This window comes from Hemitrygon akajei, unplaced genomic scaffold (genome assembly GCF_048418815.1).
Source record: "Hemitrygon akajei unplaced genomic scaffold, sHemAka1.3 Scf000037, whole genome shotgun sequence".
NCBI classification, from domain to species: Eukaryota; Metazoa; Chordata; class Chondrichthyes; order Myliobatiformes; family Dasyatidae; genus Hemitrygon; species Hemitrygon akajei.
In genome coordinates, this window is record NW_027331923.1 from 5271335 (window position 1) to 5290668 (window position 19334).

The 19334-nt window shown below is 44.9% G+C and overlaps 1 protein-coding gene across 1 annotated transcript in view; it reads right to left on the reverse strand.

The window, feature by feature from the left end:
* Positions 1-1143: 1143 nt before the first annotated feature.
* Positions 1144-19334, reverse strand: part of LOC140720160 (zinc-binding protein A33-like) — a 489530-nt gene continuing 471339 nt past the window's right edge. The window contains exons 3-5 of the mRNA XM_073035044.1: positions 15124-15242; positions 3656-3900; positions 1144-1155 (exon numbers count right to left, since the gene is read on the reverse strand). Of these exons, the coding sequence (XP_072891145.1) occupies positions 1144-1155; positions 3656-3900; positions 15124-15242 (376 nt within the window). The remainder of the gene's footprint in view (positions 1156-3655; positions 3901-15123; positions 15243-19334) is intronic.

The following is a 19334-nucleotide window of genomic DNA, read 5'->3' on the forward strand; positions in this document are numbered from 1 at the left end:
AAATGGCAGATGAACTTAATGAACAATCTTCACTGTCTTTTCTGGTAAGCACCGCCCCCACTTGTCCCATTTAACCTGTCTCATTACGGGTGGACTTTAGGACCCGGGGGAGCTCAGGACCCGCCGCCCGCAACTGCTGCTGAATCCCCGGTGTTTCTGTTCGGTTGACGTATGCGATGAACGAGTTAAAATTAAGCGATCGACAATTCTTATGTCATGTTTATTTCACTCCATAGAACCATAGAACACTACAGCACAGAAAACAGGCCATTTGGTGCTTCTAGTCTGTGCGGAAACTTTATTCCGCTCGTCCCATTGACCTGCACCCAGTCCGTAACCCTCCAGACCTCTCCCATCCAGGTATCTATCCAATTTATTCTTAAAACTTAAGAGTGATCCCGCATTTACCACGTCAGATGGCAGCTCGTCCCACACTCCCACCACCCTCTGAGTGAAGAAGATCCTCCTAATGTTCCCCCTAAAGCTTTCCCATTTCACCCTAAAACCATGTCCTCTCGTATTTATCGTTCCTAATCTAAATGGAAAGAACTTACTCGCATTTACTGTCTATACCCCACATAATTTTGTAAACCTCTATCAAATCTCCCCTCATTCTTCTACGCGTCAAGGAATAAAGTCCTAACCTGTTCAATCTTTCCCTGTAACTCAACTCCTGAAGACCTGGCAACATCCTAGTAAATCTCTGCACTCTTTCAATCTCTCCAACCTCTCCATGGATACCTCATGTCTGAACTTTCTGAACTAACCTCCCATGTGGGACCTTGTCAAAGGCCTTACTAAAGTTCATGTAGACAACATCCACAGCTTTTCCTTCACCTACTTTGTTGGTAACCTCCTCGAAAAACTCTTCGAGATTCATTAAACACGATCTACCATGCACAAAGCCATAGTGACTATCCTTAATCAGCCCTTGGCTGTCCAAATACTTGTAAATCCGATCTCTCTGAACATCTTCCAATAATTTACATACTACTGATGTCAGGCTCACCGGCCTGTAATTACCTGGTTTACTATTGGAGCCTTTTTTAAACAACGGAATAACAAGAGCTACTCTCCAATCCTCCGGCACTGCACCTGTGGCTGAGGACATTGTAAATATTTCTGTTACGGCCCCTGCAATTTCTACATGAGTCTCTGTCAAGGTCCGAGAAAATATCAAGTCAGGCCCGGGGAATTTATCTACCTTTATGCGCTGTAAGGCAGCAAGCACCTCCTCCTCTTTAATCTACAAATGTTCCATGACACTACTGCTTGTTTCCCTTCCTTCCATATACACTATGCCAGTTTCCTGAGTAAATACTGATGCAAAAAAACTGTTTAAGATCTCCGCCATCTCGTGAGGCTCCACACATTGACGACCACTCTGATCTTCTAGGGGACCAATTTTGTCCCTTACTATCCTTTTACTCTTAATATACTTGTAGAAACCCTTCAGGTTTTCCTTCACATTATCTGCCAAAGCCACCTCATGTCTTTTTTCCTTCCTGATTTCCTTCTTTAGTATTTTCTTACGTTTTCTATACTCTTTAAGTATGCTCTTTGTTGCCTCTACCTGCTATACACCTCTCTCTTTTTCTTAACCAGATCGCCAATAACCCTTGAAAACCAAGGTTCCCTGTGCCTGTTAACTTTGCCTTTAATCCTGGCAGGAACATGCAAACTCTGCACTCTCAAAATTTCACATTTGGAGGCATTCCACTTACTGAACACATCCTTGTCAGGGGAAAAAGAAACTTATCCCAATCCACTCTTCCTAGAACCTTTTTCATTTCCACAAAATTGGCCCTTCTCCAATTTAGAACCTCAACTCAAGGACCAGACCCATCCTTATCCATAATTAACTTGAAACTAATGACATTATGGTCACTGGACACATACTTCTGTCACCTGACCTGTCTGGTTTCCTAATAGGAGATCAAGTATTGCATCCTCACTCGTAGGTACCTCTATATATTGATTTAGAAAACTTTCCTGAAAACATTTCACAAACTCCAAGCCATCTAGCCCTATTACAGTTTGGGAGTTCCAGTCAATATGTGGAAAGTTAAAAGCCCCTAATATTACAACTTCCTGTTTCTTACATCGGTCTACTATCTTTATACAGATTCGCTCCTCCAATTCTCTCTGACTATTGGGCGGTCTATAATACACCCCTATTAGTGTGGTCACACCTTTCCCGTTCCTCAGCTCCACTCATATGGCCTCTGTAGACAAGCCCTCCGGGCTGTCCTGTCTACGCACAGCTGTGATATTTTCCCTGACTAGTAATGCCACTCCTTCCCCTTTCATCCCTCCCCCTCTATCACGTCTGAAACAACGAATATTTCTACATTGTATAAACCTTAGGTGGGAGGTTATCTTTTTGTATTAATGTATTAAAAATAAATTATAAATTCTACCAATGAGAATTACAAATTCTCTTACTGAAGGATTCATATTCAAAATAGTATCCAACAAATCAGATTCTTGCATATATGGGAACTTAGATAATTAATTTTTGTAAAAAAATTTCTAACCTGAAGATATTGCAGTAAGTGTGTATGAGAGAGAGAATATGTGCTAATTAACTCTTCAAAAGTCATCAATCAACCATGACAAAATAAATGATAATAAAAATAAATAAATCTGCAAAAAAAATACAGATCCCCTTAATCACTAAAGATTAAACAAGTTTGGGAAAGAGAACTTAATATGACCTTTGTTAATGAAGATGGTCAACTCTTCTTTAATATGTGCCAATCAGTGTTTAATTCAATTTACAATTGTTCACTGTTACTATTTCACAAAGGAGAGACTATCCAAAATATTTCCTAACATAGACAATTATTGCGATAGGTATAAAACTGAAGTAGCCACTTTTTCACATATGTTCTGGTCATGTTCTTCATCAAAATCTTTTTGGAAATCTCTATTTTGTACAATTTCTAAAGCTCTGAAAATTAATTTACAACCTAATTACAACCTAATTTACAACCTAATGATTTTACAACCTTTGATTTCTGTCTATACATGCAGTCCTTGCATGACCTTTATCCTCCTCCACCTCACTATCTGCTCTAACAATCTGGTTCCCCTCCCTCTGCAAATCTTTTTTACCCCCCCCCCCCACAAGCAGCACTAGCAAATCTACCCGCAAGGATGTTAGTCCCCCTCCAGTTCAGGGGCAAACCGTCCCGTCGGAACAGGTCCCAACTTCCCGGGAACAAAGCCCAATTGTCCAGAAACATGAAGCCTTCCCTCCTGCACCATCTCCTTAGCTGCACTCTCCGCACATTTATATTTACAGGGACTTTACCCCTGACGCCGGTCCCGGGACCCGACCCGTTTACAGATCCGGAGCGGAACCGGAGCAGATTCTCAGCCACTGGTTTATATCCCAGGTCCGGAGGAAAGGATAAAGTTTCTCCGTGAATTTATTCCCAGTGAAGGTGTGGAGATGGGACTTGGTCTCCACATTGTAAAATGAAACTGTCCCGAACTCGTAACTGAGATAAACTCCCACCCTCCCGGGGATGGGACCGGCAGCGAGACGGGACTCGGAGGAGGTGGGACCACCGAACACGTCACCATCCCGATGTAACACGTCACCATCCCGCCGGATGACCCACAACCCGGTCTCCGGACTCAGTCTGACCCATCCCTTTCTCTCCCCAGACTCTGCGGCGACTCCCAGATACCAGCCCCGATTCCCCGTCACCTCCACCTCCCAGTAATGTCTCCCCGATGTGAATCCCTCCGATCCCAGCACACAAGGCCAGAATGTGAATCTCTTCCCGGTGTCAGGGAGTTTCCTCCGGGTCCGGGTCCATCTCACACTCTTCCGATCCTCAGACACCTCGAGATACGGATTCGCCGTTTCCACATCCAGGGTGACAGAGACTGGGGGGAGAAGCAGAGAATTAGAGAGTCACCGGGGATCAGGGGGAGACTCGGACAGCGCGGCCCCGGGGATCGGGGGGAGACACGGGCAGCGCGGCACCGGGGATCGGGGGGAGACTCGGGCAGCGCGGCCCCGGGGATCCAGGAAAGGCCACTGGGCCTCAGGCGTGGTCGGGTGGCCGACACGAACCTTTCCCGTTGTTTGACCCGACGAAAGCGGATGGACAATTAATGTTTCCCCAGGGGTTTTATGCTGGACGTTGAGCAGAGAGACCCCTGGCCCTTGACTCCTCAGACAGGGGAAACATCCTCCCTCACTCCTGCCTGTTGACCCCTGAAAGAATTTTGTGTTTCTATGAGATCTCTCATTCTTCGAAACTGGGAACAGAGAACATAGAGCAGTACAGCACAGGAACAGGCCCGTCATACAATGTTCACATTCATTTGTGAGTGTGAAGTGGGGCAGTGTGATGGTTTGAGACAGTAAAGGAGGTGATAATGGGAACCAGTATGGGAGAGATGAATGGCAGATTGAACCAGGAGGGGGAGAGGTGGAAACCCCGTGGGTGAACTGTGTGTGTAGACGTAATGAGAAGCTAGAGGGGGCAAAGATGGCAGATGAGGATGACTTTGTCCCCTTTCCCACAACCCCATCCCCCGCAGCCCTTCATTAGAACAGAGGATGAATTTGCAGGAACCCTTAAGCAACACAGGTCTTGATGAAGTGTTTCAGTCTGAACCGTCGACTGTTTACTCCATTCTATAGAAACTTCCTGGCCTGCTGTTCCCCCAACAATTTGTGTGTGTTACTCTGCTTTAAATATACTCAATTATTTGGCCTCCACAGTTGCCTGTGGCAGATTCACTATCATGTTGATAAAGGAACTCCTCCTCGTCTCTGTCCTAAATGGACATCCCTAAAGTCGGAGTCTGTGCTTACCGTTCTCGACCCACCCACATCCTCCCAACATCAACTCTCTCCAGACAGGTGTCAGAGAGATCTGGCGAGACCCTTCATCAGGACCTGTGTAGATTGGATTACCAGCATCTGCAGATTTTCTCCTGTTTGATTTTTAAAGCAGAAGTTAATAAGTAAACATCTTGATTAGTCAGAGTCTCAAATGTTATGGGGAGGAGGCGGGAGAATAGGGTTGAGAGGGATAATAAATCAGCCATTCTTCTAAGCTCCCGTGAGTACAGGCCCAGAACCATCAAACACTCCTCATATGTGAACTCTTTCATTCCCGGAATCATTCTTGTGAATCTTCTGGACCCCCTCCAATGCCAGCACATGTTTTCCGATAGAAGGGACCAAAAACTGCTCACAATACTGCAAGTGTGGTCTGACCAATGCCTTATAAAACCTCAGCATTACATCCTTGCTCTTGCACTCTAAACCTCTCGAAATGAAAGCAAACATTGAGTTTGCCAATCTTACCACTGATACAAACTGCAAGTTAACCTTCAGGGAATCCTGTACAAGGACACCCATGTCCCTTTGCACCTCTGGTTTTTGAATTTCGCCCTGTTTACACAATTGCTTCTGCCTTTATTCCTTCGACCAAAGTCGTACCTGCCTAAGTTTGTACGTGTCAAACTCTACCTGTGCTACAAGATCCTTATTCCGTATACTGGTGCATTCAAATAAGACCATAAGACAAAGCAGCAGAAGCCAGCCATTTGGTCCTTCGAATCTGCTCCACCATTTTATCATGAGCTGATCCATTCTCCCATTTAGTCCCACTCCCCCACCTTCTCACCATGACCTTTGATACCCTGGCTACTCAGATACCGATCAATCTCTGCCTTAAATACACCCAATGACCTGGCCTCCACTGCCGCAAGAAATTCACAGATTCACCACCCTCTGGCTAGAAAAATTTCTTCGCATCTCCGTTCTGAATGGGCGCCCTTCAATCCTTAAGTCATGCTCTCTCGTACTAGACTCCCCCATCATGGGAAACAACTTTGCCACATCCACTCTGTCCATGCCTTTTAACATTCGACATGTTTCTGTGAGGTTCCCCCTCATTCTTCTTAACTCCACGGAGTACATTCCAAGAGCGGTCAAATGTTCCTCATATGTTAACCCTCTCATTCCTGGAATCATTCTAGTCAATCTTCTCTGAACCCTCTCCACTGTCAGAACATCCTTTCTTAAATAAGGAGACCAAAACTGCACACAGTACTCCAAGTGAGGTCTTACCAGTTCCTTATAGAGCCTCAACATCACATCCCTGCTCCTATACTTTATTCCTCTAGAAATGAATGCCAACATTGCATTCGCCTTCTTCACCACCGACTCAACCTGTAGGTTAACCTTAAGGGTATCCTGCACGAACACTCCCAAGTCCCATTCCATCTCAGACCTTTGAATTCTCTCTCCATTTAAATAATAGTCTGCCCATTTATTTCTTCTACCAAAGTGCATGACCATACACTTTTCAGCATTGTATTTCATTTGCCACTTCTTTGACCATTCTCCCAATCAATCCAAGTCTCTCTGCAGACTCTGTTTCCTCAGCACTACCGTCCCCTCCACCTATCTTTGTATCATCAGCAAACTTAGCTACAGTGCTATCTATTCTGTAATCCAAATCGTTGATATACAACGTAAAAAGAAGCGGCCCCAACACGGACCCCTGTGGAACACTACGGGTAACTGGCAGACAACCAGAATGGGATCCCTTTATTCCTACTCTCTGTTTCCTGCCAATCAGCCAACACTCTATTGACGTACGTTACTTTCCCGTAATTCCATGGGCTCTTATCTTGTTTAGCAGCCTCATGTGTGGCACCTTGTCAAAGGCCTTCTGAAAATCCAAATACACAACATCCACTACATCTCCCTTGTCTCGCCTACTTGTAATCTACTCAAAAAATTTCAATGGGTTTGTCAGGCAGGATTTTCCTTTAAGGAAACCATGCTGAGTTTGGCCTATCTTGTCATATGCCTCCAGGTACTCCGTAACCTCATCCTTGACAATTGACTCCAGAACTTCCCAACCACTTCTCAAGTTAACAGGTCTATAATTCACTTTTTGCTTCCTTGCCCCCTTCGTAAATACCAGAGTGGCATTTGCAATTTTCCACTCCTTCGGAACCATGCCAGGGTCTATTGACTTTTGAAAGATCATTGCGAATGCCTCCACGATCTCCACAGCTACTTCCTTCAAAACACAAGGGTGCATTCCATCTGGTCCTGGAGATTTATCTACCCTTAGACTATTCAGCTTCCTGAGTACTTTCTCTGTCGTAATTGTGACTGCGCACACTTCTCTTCCCTGACACCCTTGAGTGTCCGGTATACTGCTGATATCTTCCTCAGTGAGGACTGATGCAAATACTCGTTCAGTTCCTCAGCCATCTCCTTATCTCCCATTACAATTTCTCCAGCATCATTTTCTATCTGTCCTATATCCACTCTCACCCGTTTTTTACTCCTAATGTACTTGAAAAAGCTTTTAGTAACTTCTTTGATATTATTTGCTAGCTTCCTTTCATAGTTCATCTTTTCCCTCTTAATGGCCTTCTTAGTTTCCTTTTGTAAGCTTTTAAAAACTTCCCAATCCTCTGTCTTCCCACTAATTTTTGTTTCCTTGATTTACTTTGGCTTTGACTTCTCTTGTTAGCCACGGTCGCATCCTTTTTCCATTCGAAAATTTCTTCTTTTTTGGAATATATCTGTCTTGCACCTTCCTCACTTCTCGCATAAACTCCAGCCACTGCTGCTCTGCCGTCCTCCCGCTAGTGTCCCTTTCCAGTCAAATTTGGCCAGTTCCTCTCTTGTGCCACTGTAATTTCCTTTACTCCACTGAAATACTGACACATCTGATTTCGGCTTCTCTTTCTCAAATTATACCTGCCAATCTGTAGCTGTACGATAAGATCATCCACCTTATTCCTTATGCTGTGTGTATTTAAGTATAACACCTTAAGTCCAGTATTTGGTACTTTTTGTTTTGATTGCACTGCAACTCATCCCAGTGGCTGCAAATTTGCCCCATCACCTGCCTGTCCTTCCTGACATCTTTACTGCTCACTATCTTAGATTTATTTGTGTTTTCCCCCTCCTCTACTCTATCATTCCGGTTTCCCATCACCCTGCCAAATCAGTTTAAACCCTCCCTAACAGCTCTATTAAACATTCCCGCTATGGTTCAGGTGTAACCCGTCCTTTTTGAACAGGTAATACTTCCCCCTGAAGAGATACCAATGATCCAAGAATCTGAAGCCCTGTCCCCTGCACCAGTCTCTCAGCCAACATTCATCTGCCTGATCCTACTATTCTTGCCCTCGCTAGCACGTGGTATAGGTAGCAATCCTGAGATTACTACCCTGGAGGTCCTGCTTCTCTGCTCCCTTCCTAACTCCCGGAAATCTCTCTTCAGGACCTCCTGTCTTTTCCTCTCTATGTCATTGGTACCAGCATGTACCAAGACAGCTGGCTGCTCGCCCTCTCCCTTCAGGATATTCTGGACCCGATTCGAGACATCCCGTACCCTGGCACCTGGGAGGCAGCACATGCGGGTATCTCTACCAGGCTCACAGAATCTCCTGTCTGTTCCCCTGACTATGGAATCCCCTATGACTACCGCATTCCTCTTCTCCCTCCTTCCCTCCTGCACAACAGCGCCAGGCTCAGTGCCAGAGACCCGGTCACCGTGGCCGTCCCCTGTCAGGTCATCCCCCTCAACAGCATCCAAAACGGTATACTTGTTGCTGAGGGGGGCAGCCACAGGGGTGCTCTCCACTATCCGGGCATTTCCCTTCCCTCTCCTGACAGTCACCCAGTTTTCTGACCCCTGTAGCCTTGGGATGACTACCTCCCTGTAGCTCCTGTCTATCACCTCTTCATTTTCTCTAATAAGCAGTAGGTCATCAAGCTGCAGCTCCAGATCCCTAACACGGTCTCCGAGGAGCTGAATCTCGGTTCACCTGGTGCAGATGTGGCTATCAGGGAGGCTGGAGGTCTCCCAGGATTCCCACATCTGACACCCTGAACAAAGCACTAACCCTGCAGACATGCTACCTAATTCTACAGGAATGAAAAAAGAAAGATAGGTCTACTCACCCACTTACTTCACCAAACACACGAACTTTTTAAACCGTTAGCTAATGTGACCTGCTGTTCCCCCGTCCGTCCAGGCCGATTTGCCAAGGGGAGAAAAAGAGTCGGTGCCTCGCTCTCGCCTCTTCCCGTTACCGCCAAAGCCCGTTGAGCCAAAGCCCTACACTCTGCTGCCACCCACTCCGCTGCCCGCTGTATAGGGTGGTCATCTTTTTAAACTCTCCGCGCTGTCCTGAGCAGTCTCGCCGATCTTGTACGCGAAGTTTTTTTAAAAAACTGCCTTCCGTCAGAATTTAGCTCCCACGCCGCCCTTCTTTTCCCAATCTAAAAAAACACCTTCAGTCCTGTATTCATCAGCCTATTCCACACTGTCCACATGAAATTCAGAAAGGCCTTCGATGTCGATGATAGACCACACTTGGAGCATTGTCTGCATTTCCGGTTCCCGAATATGGGGAGGATGTCATTACACTGAACAGGAGGCTTCAGGAGGATGTTACCTGGACTGGGGGCTTGGGTTAAAAGCAGAGAGTGGATAAGCTTGGGCTATTCAGCTGTAGTGTACGATGTTCAGGTATGACCCCTTATCGAGGTAAATAATTCATAAGGAACTTAAATAATGTTTCTTTTTCCAAGAAATGGGAGTACAGAACCAGAGGCCTCAGATTGAAAGTGAGGCGGGAAATTTTTCTGAGTGGTCTATCGGATAACATTCTCATAGAGAGGGAGGTTGGTAAATGGAATTTGCCCTCAGACGCTGTAGAAACAGGTACAAATAAAATATTTTAAAATAAATTTGGGCAGGTACACAGATGGGAAATGGTTAGAGGGATGGGGGGGGGGCAAACACACACAAATGGGCCATGCTCAAGAAGACATCTTAGTCTTGCAAATTGATGAATTGGGCTGTGGGTTCAACATCCATCAAACCCTCCCAGATCATCCTCCTGAGGAATCTCACCCCGGAGTCTGTCTGTGAAGTGTTGATGTGACGTCACGTCAGAGGGCAGCTCAGTGCCACAGAACAGACAGACTGGGTAAGGTCGGCAGATTTCAATCCTAAATGGGAATTTGCGCCTATTTCTGTGGCCGTGTGTCACACTCTGATAGTATATCCTGTGTGTGTTGATTGTGTGTGTGTGTGTGTGTGTGTGTGTGTGTGTGTGTGTGTGTGTGTGTGTGTGTTGATTGTGGTAAATATCCGTGTGGTGTGTATACACATTGAAGGAGAGTGTGGTGCACGTTGAAGAATTTGTATGTTATAGTCTGTCATCACATGTCTGGTGTGTGTTGACAATGTGTCATACGTGATTGAGTTGTTTAAATGAATAAATGACTGTCTCTGAAGAGATTAGTTTCCAGGTTACTGAGGGAAATAACAATGTACATTGCTGAGGCTCTGACTACAATCTGCCAGTCCTTCCTGTGTATGTGTGTGAGGGAGCTTTGCCAGGCCGGTTATGCTGTGTGTGCTTCTCCCGAGATGAAATCTTGACCCATGTCAATGCTTGTTGGTGTGTCCGAGCTCATTCTCACAATGCTACAATGTAGTGGTCTGATAACCATAAGACATAGGAGCAGAATTAGGCCATTTGCCTATCGAGTCTGCTCCGCCATTCAATCATGGCTGATCCTTTTTTTCCCTCCTCAGCCCCACTCCCTGGTCTTCTCCCCATAACCTTTGATGCTGTGTCCAATCTCGAACCTATCAAGCTCTGTCTTAAATACACACAATTTCCACAAATTCACCAGCTGCTGGCACAAATTTCTCCGCATCTGTTTTAAATAGACCCCCCTCTATCTTGAGGCTGTGCCCTCTTTTCCTAAACTCCACCACCATGGGAAATATCCTTTCCACATCTACTCTGTCTAGGACTTTCAACATTCGAATGGTTTCAATGAGATCCCCCCTCATCTTTCTAAATTCTAGCGAGTACAGACACAGAGCTATCAAATGTTCCTCGTATGATAACCCTTTCATTCCTGGAATCATCCTTATGAAATGAACCTTCTGCAATGCCAGCACACCTTTTCTTAGATGAGGAGCCCAAAACTGTTCACAATACTCAAGGTGAGGCTTCACCAGTGCCTTATAAAGCCTCAGCATCACATCCCTGCTCTTGAATTGAATGCTATCAAAATCCCTTGAATTGAATGCTAACGTTGGATTTGCCTTCCTCACCACTGACTCTACCTGCAAGTTAACCTTTAGTGTGTTCTGCAGAATGACTGCTAAGTCCATTTTCATCTCAGCTTTTTGGGTTTTCTCCCCATTTGAAAAAAAAATCTGCACATTATTTCTACGATCTAAGTGCATGGCCATGCATTTTCCAACATTGTATATCATTTGCCACTTTCTTTCCCATTCTCCTCATTCAAGTCCTTGTCCAGCCTAACTGTTTCCTGAACACTACCGGCCCCTCCACCAATCTTCGTATCATATGCAAACTTGGAAAAATGCCATCTACTGTAGGACAAGAGGGTATGACTTCAGGATTAAAGGACGTCCTTTTAGAACTGAGATGCGGAGAAATTACTTTAGTCAGTGTGTGGGAAAATCTGTGGAATTTGTTGCCACAAGTGGCTGTTAAGGCCAAGTCATATTTAAGGCAGAGATAGATAGGTTCTTGATTAGCCAGGGCATCAAAGGGTATAGGGTGAAAGCAGGGGATAGGGGATGACCGGAAGAATTGGATCTGCTCATGACTGAATGGTGGAGCAGGCCCGATGGGCTGAATGGCCTATTTCTGCTCCTATATCTTATGGTCTATTCCATCAGCCAGATCTTGATATACAGCATAAAATGAAGGTGTCCTAACACTGACCCCTGTGGAACATGAGTAACTGGCAGCCAACCAGAAAAGGATCCCTTTACTCTCATTCGCTGTTTCCTACCAATTAGCCAATGTTCTAACCAAGCCTGTAACTTTTCTGTAACACCATGGCCTCTTAACCGGGTTACCACCTTCATGTGTGTCAAAGGCCTTCTGCAATTCCAAATATACAACATCCACTGCATCCCCTTTATCGATCCTGCTTGTAATCTCCTCAAAGAATCCTAACAGGTTTGTCAGGCAGGATATTCCCTTAACGAAGCCATGCTGACCTGTCCTATCTTGTCCAGTGTCACCAAGTATTCTATATCCTCATACTTAACAATTGATCTCCAATTTCTTCCCAACCACAGAGGTGATTGTTAACTGGTCAATAATTTCCTTTCTGCTGCCTTCCTCTTTACTTAAAGAGTTAAGTGACATTTGCCATTTTCCAGTCCTCTGGCACCATGCCAGGGTCCAATGATTTTTGAAAGATCATTTAAAATGCCTCCAAAATGTCTACCACAACCTCTTTCAGAACACTAGGGTGCAGTTCATCTGGTCCGCGTGACTTATGTACCTTTAGGTCTTTCAGCTTTTTGAGCACCTTCTCCTTTGTAACAGTAACTGCACTCACTTCTCATCCCTAGCACCCTTCAACACCGGGCACAGTACTAGTGTCTTCCACGGTGAAGACTGATGCAAAATATTTGGTTTATCTGCCATCTCTTTATCCCGCGTTATTATATATCCAGCCTTATTTACTAGCGTTCCTATATCCACTCTCATCTCTGTTTTATTTTTTTACAATACTTGAAAAACAATTTGATATTGTTTGCTAACTTGTTTTACAAAGACAGGTGTGTTAAAAGGGCCTGAAGGATCATTGGAGACCAGAGTCACCCCAACCACAAACTGTACCAGTTGCTACCATCCGGGATACGGTACCGCAGCATAAGAGCCAGGAGCAACAGGCTCCGGAACAGCTTCTTCAACGAGGCCATCAGACTGCTTAACTCATGTGGACACAACTGTATTTCTATGTTATATTAATCAGCCTGTTGTACATATTATTCATCATAAATTACTATAAATTGCACATTTCACAGTTAGATGGAGACATAACGTAAAGATTTTTACTCCTCATGTATATGAAGGATGTAAGTAATAAAGTCAATTCAATTCAAATCAAATCAATTTCTTGTTTATTTTTCCCCTCCCAAACATTCTTTTAGTTCCTCTCTGTAGATATTTAAAAGCTTCCCAATCCTCTGTCTTCCTACTAATTTTTGTTTAGTTGTATTCCCTCTCTTTTGCCTTTACATTAACTTTTCTTCCCTTGTCAGCCACGGTTTTACTATTTTGCCATTTGAGTATTTATTTATTTTTGGAATACATCTAACCTTCACCTTTCTCAATTTCCCAGAAACTGACACCATTTCTGCTCTGCTCTCATCCCTGCCAGTTTGCTTTCGCCAACTCCTCTCTCAGACCACTGTAATTTCTTTCACTTATCTGAAATACTACAATGTCAGACTTTACTTTCTCCTTATCAGATTTCAAGTTGAACTCAGTCATGTTGTGAGCACTGCTTCCTAAGGGTTCTTTTAACTACTCACCTCTGGTTCAATACATAACACCCAATCCAGTAGAGCTGTTCCCCGAGTAGGCTCAACGACAAACTGCTCTAGAAAGCCATCACATTGCATTCAACAAACTCACTCTCTTGAGATCCTTTACCAACCTGATTTTCCCAATTGACCTGCATGTTGAAATCTCCCATGATTATCATAACATTATCCTTTTCATCAGCCTTTTCTATTTCCAGTTGTAATCTGTGGGCCTCAACCCACTGACTGTTGGGAGCCCTGTATATGACAGCTGTCAGAGTCATTTTTACTTTTGCAGTTCCTTACCTCAACCCACAAGATTCAACATCTTCCAATCCTATGTCACATCTTGCTGCTGATTTACCAGCAGAGCCACACCACCCCATCGACCTTCCTTCCATCCTCCGATACATTGTGTAACCTTGGACATTCAGCTCCCAACTACAACCATCCTTCAGCCACGTTTCCGTGATGGCCACAACATCATACCTGACAATCGGTAATAGTGCAACAAGATCATCCACCTTATTTCTCATACTCCATGCATTGAGATATAACACTTTGTGTACTGTATCTGCTACCCTTTTAAATTCTGCATCCCTAATGCACTGATACTCACCCTGCTGGCTGCAATTTTCTCCTCTCATCTGTCCGCCCTATCTGACAGTCTGACTGCACGCAATCTTTGCATTTTTACCATCAGTCCTATCCCTTCACTCCACTTCCAACTCCCCACCCCACCAAATTAGTTTCAACCCTCCCCAACAGCTCTATGAAACCTCTCTGTGAGAATATTGTTCTCCCTCGGGTTCAGGTGCGACCCATCCCTTTTGAGCATGTCATTCCTCCACCAGATGAGATCCCAATGATCCAAGAACCTGAATCCCTGTCCCCAGCACCAGCTTCTCAGCCATGCTCTATCTGTCAAATTATACTGTTTCTACCCTCACCAGCACGTGGCACAGGCAGCAATCCAGAAATTACAACCCTGGGGGTACTGCTTCAGAGCTTTCTACCAAGCTAGCCAGATTCTTTTCAGGACCTCTTTGTTTTTACTTCCTATGTAATTGGTCCCAAAATGCAACAAGTTATCTGGCTGTTTTCTCTCCCTCTCTAAATGCAGCAGACATGATCGGAGACATCCCTGACCCTGGCACCTAGGAGGCAACATACCATTCGGGTGTCCAATTCACGTCCATACATTCTCCTGTCTGTTCCCCTGACAATTGAGGCCCCTATCACTATTGCTCCCCTCTTCTCTCTCTAACAACAGTGAGAGATGCTGATCCGGAAGGGGGAAGACCTGTGTCAGTCAGAGTCTGCACTCACAGGGCACAGAGGACTTGTGTATTTTCCTGACAATCCCCGTCACCACACTGATATCCGCTTTTATTCCCTACAATATCATCAAGTCAGTATTACATTCTGAGCTCCTGTGGTAGATTCAAATTAATTTCTTGGCGTGTTAGTGCAGTGTGTCTGGAATCAGGACAGAGTGGTTCATCTGACAGTCCCGTGTATTGGTTGTATTGTGACCCTGTGCTGGTGTGTTCAGGGGTCTGACATCTCCAGCTGACCGTGTGACAGTGATGCCTCCCAGTCAGTGGGGCTGATGTGGAATAAGCTTCAGTTCCCCTGCAGTCCATTATCACAGCCAATCCTTGCTTCAGCTTATAAATTAATTGTGTTTCATGAACAGGGAAAAATGAATCTTTGTAAGTTTTACCTCGGTTAATGGCATCAAGTGTTTCTGTCAGCACTGTGTTCAACAAATAGAAGCAATCGAATCTTTCAACTGGTAGGGCCTCATCTGTCACTGACAATTCCTGGACATCATCACTGATTCTGTAAATATTAAACTGCTGGTGATAAACTGGAATTTTGAAGTACTTTACAAATCCATACAGGGTTTCAGTAAAGAGCATGTCCTACCTCCTGTTTCGATGAGCTTCCTCCTGAAATAAATAAAAGCACAAATCTGATTAGACTTGGACTTAATGTCCACATCATGAATTTCATCGAAATCATTACAAGGTGTTGAAAATTCCCACTCCCACAGTCACTCACACACCAGCAATACAGAACCACGGGGAAAATTATAGGGAAAGTTTCTGAAAGTTAGACCATTACTGAGAGGGTGGAACTTACAGGAAAGGCAGGACAGGCTGTGCATTTTCATCTGGATAAGACATCAGAATGATAAAATGGAACAATTTAAGATTAGTGATGGATTTGCTTGCGCGAAGGTGGAAAAAGTACCTCATTATGGCGAACACGAGAGGACACAGGTGCTTGGAAGTTGTACGGAGGAGATGTCGGGTAAGTGTTTTGGAATGGGTGGAATGAGCTGCCAGCAACGAAGGTGGAGGCGGATCCGATAGGCTCTTTCAAGAGATTCCCACACAGGTACATGGAGCTTAGAAAAATAGAGACCTATGGCGAACTCGAGGTAATTTCCAAAGTAAGTACAGAATTGTTTGGCACAGCATTGTGGGCCAAAGAGACTGTATTGTGCTGTAGGTTTTCTTTGTTTCTATGTTTCTATTTATGGGGAGACCTTCAGTCAAAGATAAAATGCCAGGAGGTTTTAATAAATCCCACAAGAAATTTAGTGAAGAGGATGTGGAACTCCGTGCCACAGGAGTGGTTGAAATGGAACATCAGAGATTGAATGTAATGGGGAGGCTGGATAAACACGTGAGGGACCAGGGAGTTGGGACATTGTTGCTGAGTGCGGTGAGTAGGTGGCAGGAGGCTTGTGGCCGAGGGGAAATTCATAGAACATGGACCAAATGGCCTGCTCGTGACGGAGAATGGGACACAATCCCATGTAAAACTAATTCGAAAAAGTAGAGTCAGTGAAAGTTTCTGTAATCTGATGGAAACCGGACATGGAAGATAAGTCTGATGTGTGGGTCACATTCTTTGTTCTCACTGATTGACAGAGAGACCCTCACACCCACCGCACCACACACTCACAGCCTGTGACTGGAACTGGGTGTTAATGGGAGTTTTAGAGGATATTTAATGCGGTAATTAAGGACACAATCAGCAGCTCTTTGTTATGATCAGAGTAAATCATTTCAGAAAAGATTACATTCTGTCCTGGGATGTACAGAAGTTGTGGATGTCCAGTTTTGGGACAACAACAATCCTGGATAGTTGCATCAATTGTCTGGTGAAAACCAGTTTACTGCCATTTGTAAATGCTGTGTGGAGGAGCAACACGTCTGTTTTTTGTCTGCATTGTATTCTGTGTTATGTGTTCATTACGATAACCAGTCACGTGAGTGGGGACGTGGTAAAAGTGAAGGGAATAAGTTACGTATTCGTATTTTGTTCTGGGCTGTTTTGATCCTGGAACAGGCAGATGCCATATCTTTTGTTGACCGATTAATTGCAGTTTAATTTACAATTAATTATGCTGAAATTTCATCGCTTAAATATTGTATGTTGCTGATAAAGGATCGAATATCAATCTCCGATATTTAGAATGTCATTAGTGGAGTGATTGGAGGTTTGTCATGCAAGGAGAACAATCTGTGTGAGGACACCAGCAGCGGTAATTGCTTTGGTTGAATTGGCCGCTGTGCTGTCTTTATTTCAAATATACCACTGTTCATTTAGTTCAATCTGACAGAAATAAATTGAAATGTAATCCCTCACCTTGAGAAACATCACACTGTCTTTTTGATCCATCTGTTCCTTTAACTTAGTGATTTCCTCCTGAATAATCCTTATATTCTCTTGAATCTTAAGAAGATTTTTCTCCATTGGGTTGAGAATCCTCTCCTCTTCTTCCCTGAGATCCCTGAGTAAGCTCTGCTCTTTCTCGGTGATAATCTGGCGCAGTTCAGCAAACTGGGATGTGATGTGGGACTGAACGCTGTGTGACTGTTTCTGTCGAATGAAAGGAGAAGATTAGTTTCCTGCATTGCTGTGTTGTATTTCCTTATGACATAAAAGTGACCATTCGGTCCAGTGGGGTCCATACTACTTCTGAGATTTTCCCGTCAACCCCTTTCCCTCACATTTTCCTGAAACTTATTCTCCCTCAGTGACCCATTAACTCCCAGCAGATTCACATCACTCTCCTCCACCTTCACAGGGTTAATTGTAATTAACCATTCATCCAGTATGTCCTTGGAATGTGTCTGAAACTGTCATGGCCACAGGGAGAGCATGCAAACTCCACACAGACAGCAGCAGAGGTCAGGATCGAACCCAGGTCACTGGAGCTGCGATACTCGGCTATTCTGCATTAAATGGAGCAGAACTCGACAGTAATATCAGAAATTATGCTCAGGAAGCCTCACCCGAACTCCGGAAATCTTCTCTTTCTGTTGCTGCTCCTTTTCCTGGAAGTCTGATTTCTTTTTTGTGAGAGAGTCTAAGGAAGATTTTAGCTGATCCTGGAAGTCAGAGAGTGAAGGAAATAGAAATAAAGATGCATCAAAAGAAACAGGTGATCAAACCCGATTATCACACAAAATGCCGGAGGAACTCACTGAGTCAGGCAGCATCTATTCAGGGGAAATAAACAGTCGGTGTTTCGGGATGAGACCCTTCATTAGGACTGAGAAAGAACGGGACAGAAGCCAGAATAAAAAGGTTGGGAATGAGAACCAGCTGACAGGTGACGGGTGAGACAATGTGAGGGGGAACGTGAGGGAGGGTGATGAAGTGAGAAGCTGAGAGGGGACAGGTGGAAGAGGTAAAGAGTTGGAGAAGAAGGAATCTAATACGAGAGGACAATCGACCATGGAAGAAACGGGAGGAACTGGGCTGTTTGCGGTCCTGAATGGTGACGAGGGAGGAGTTAGGAGTCAGGTGTAGCACTTGTCCCGCTTGCAGGTGTCAGTGCCAGGAGGGAGATCAGTGGGGAGGAGCGAGTGGATCAGGGTAATACAGGACGTGGAGCGCGATGCGTATAGAGAGTGGAGAGTTGCCGGGTGCGGGGATGGGCTGTGGAACGGATAGATGCTAGAATCCCGTTGAAGATGGCGCAAGTTGCAAAGAATGAAGTGTTGGTTATGGAGGCTCGCAGGACAAAGGAAATGTGTTAAGTATTAAATTAACGTTAGTTTTTACCTTGTAGATTTTAACAGCTTCTTTAATCGGCATGATGCGGTGCTCTCTGTGTTCCTGCGCGTCTCTACAGACCAGACAGATCAGTGTCTTGTCCGTTTCACAAAACAGCTTCAGTTCTTCCTCATGTTCCTCGCAGTGACGTTTACTTTCCTTCCCTTTCGGATTCAGGTTTAGATTTCGAAATTTGTCAGCCAGATTTGCTAAGGCCCGATTCACCCTGAGGGTGCGGTCAGCAAACTCCTCTCTACATTCCGGGCAGGAGTTTCTCTCCTCCCTTTCCCAACACCGTGTGATACAAGAGCGACAGAAGTTGTGTCCGCACTCCAGTGATACCGGATCGGTGAAGAAATCCAGGCAGACGGGACAAATTGCCTCCTCGCTCAAACTCTCGACCGGTCCTTTCGAAGCCATGTTAACTCCCAGCACTTCCTGATTCAGAATGCTTTCACTTTCGGTGAGCTGCTGATCCCCTGCAGTACCGCGATTGTCCACTACGCGCGCTGCAGTCTCAGGGAATGAACATTCTGCTGCTGAATGTGTTCAGTTGAAATTTTGGTCAGTGTGGGATCAAAAACACATTAAACGGGCAACAGATAAGAAAACGCGGCCATGGACTGTCTAAGCCCGGCTACGAGCGGAGGAGGGTTGGCCATATGGCCAGCAACCCCATCTCTTAAAAACCCAGTGCGACAAAAACGTCAGCTGAATCTCCAAAGGCCTCATCCCTGCGGTCGGAAGGACCTTCCCCTGGAAGACGAATGAAGTCCTGCGCTGAAAGGAGAAGCCATGTCCCCCCCTGGGGTGGTTCACTCCTACAATAACTGTAAGGCTTCCTGAGCCAACCCG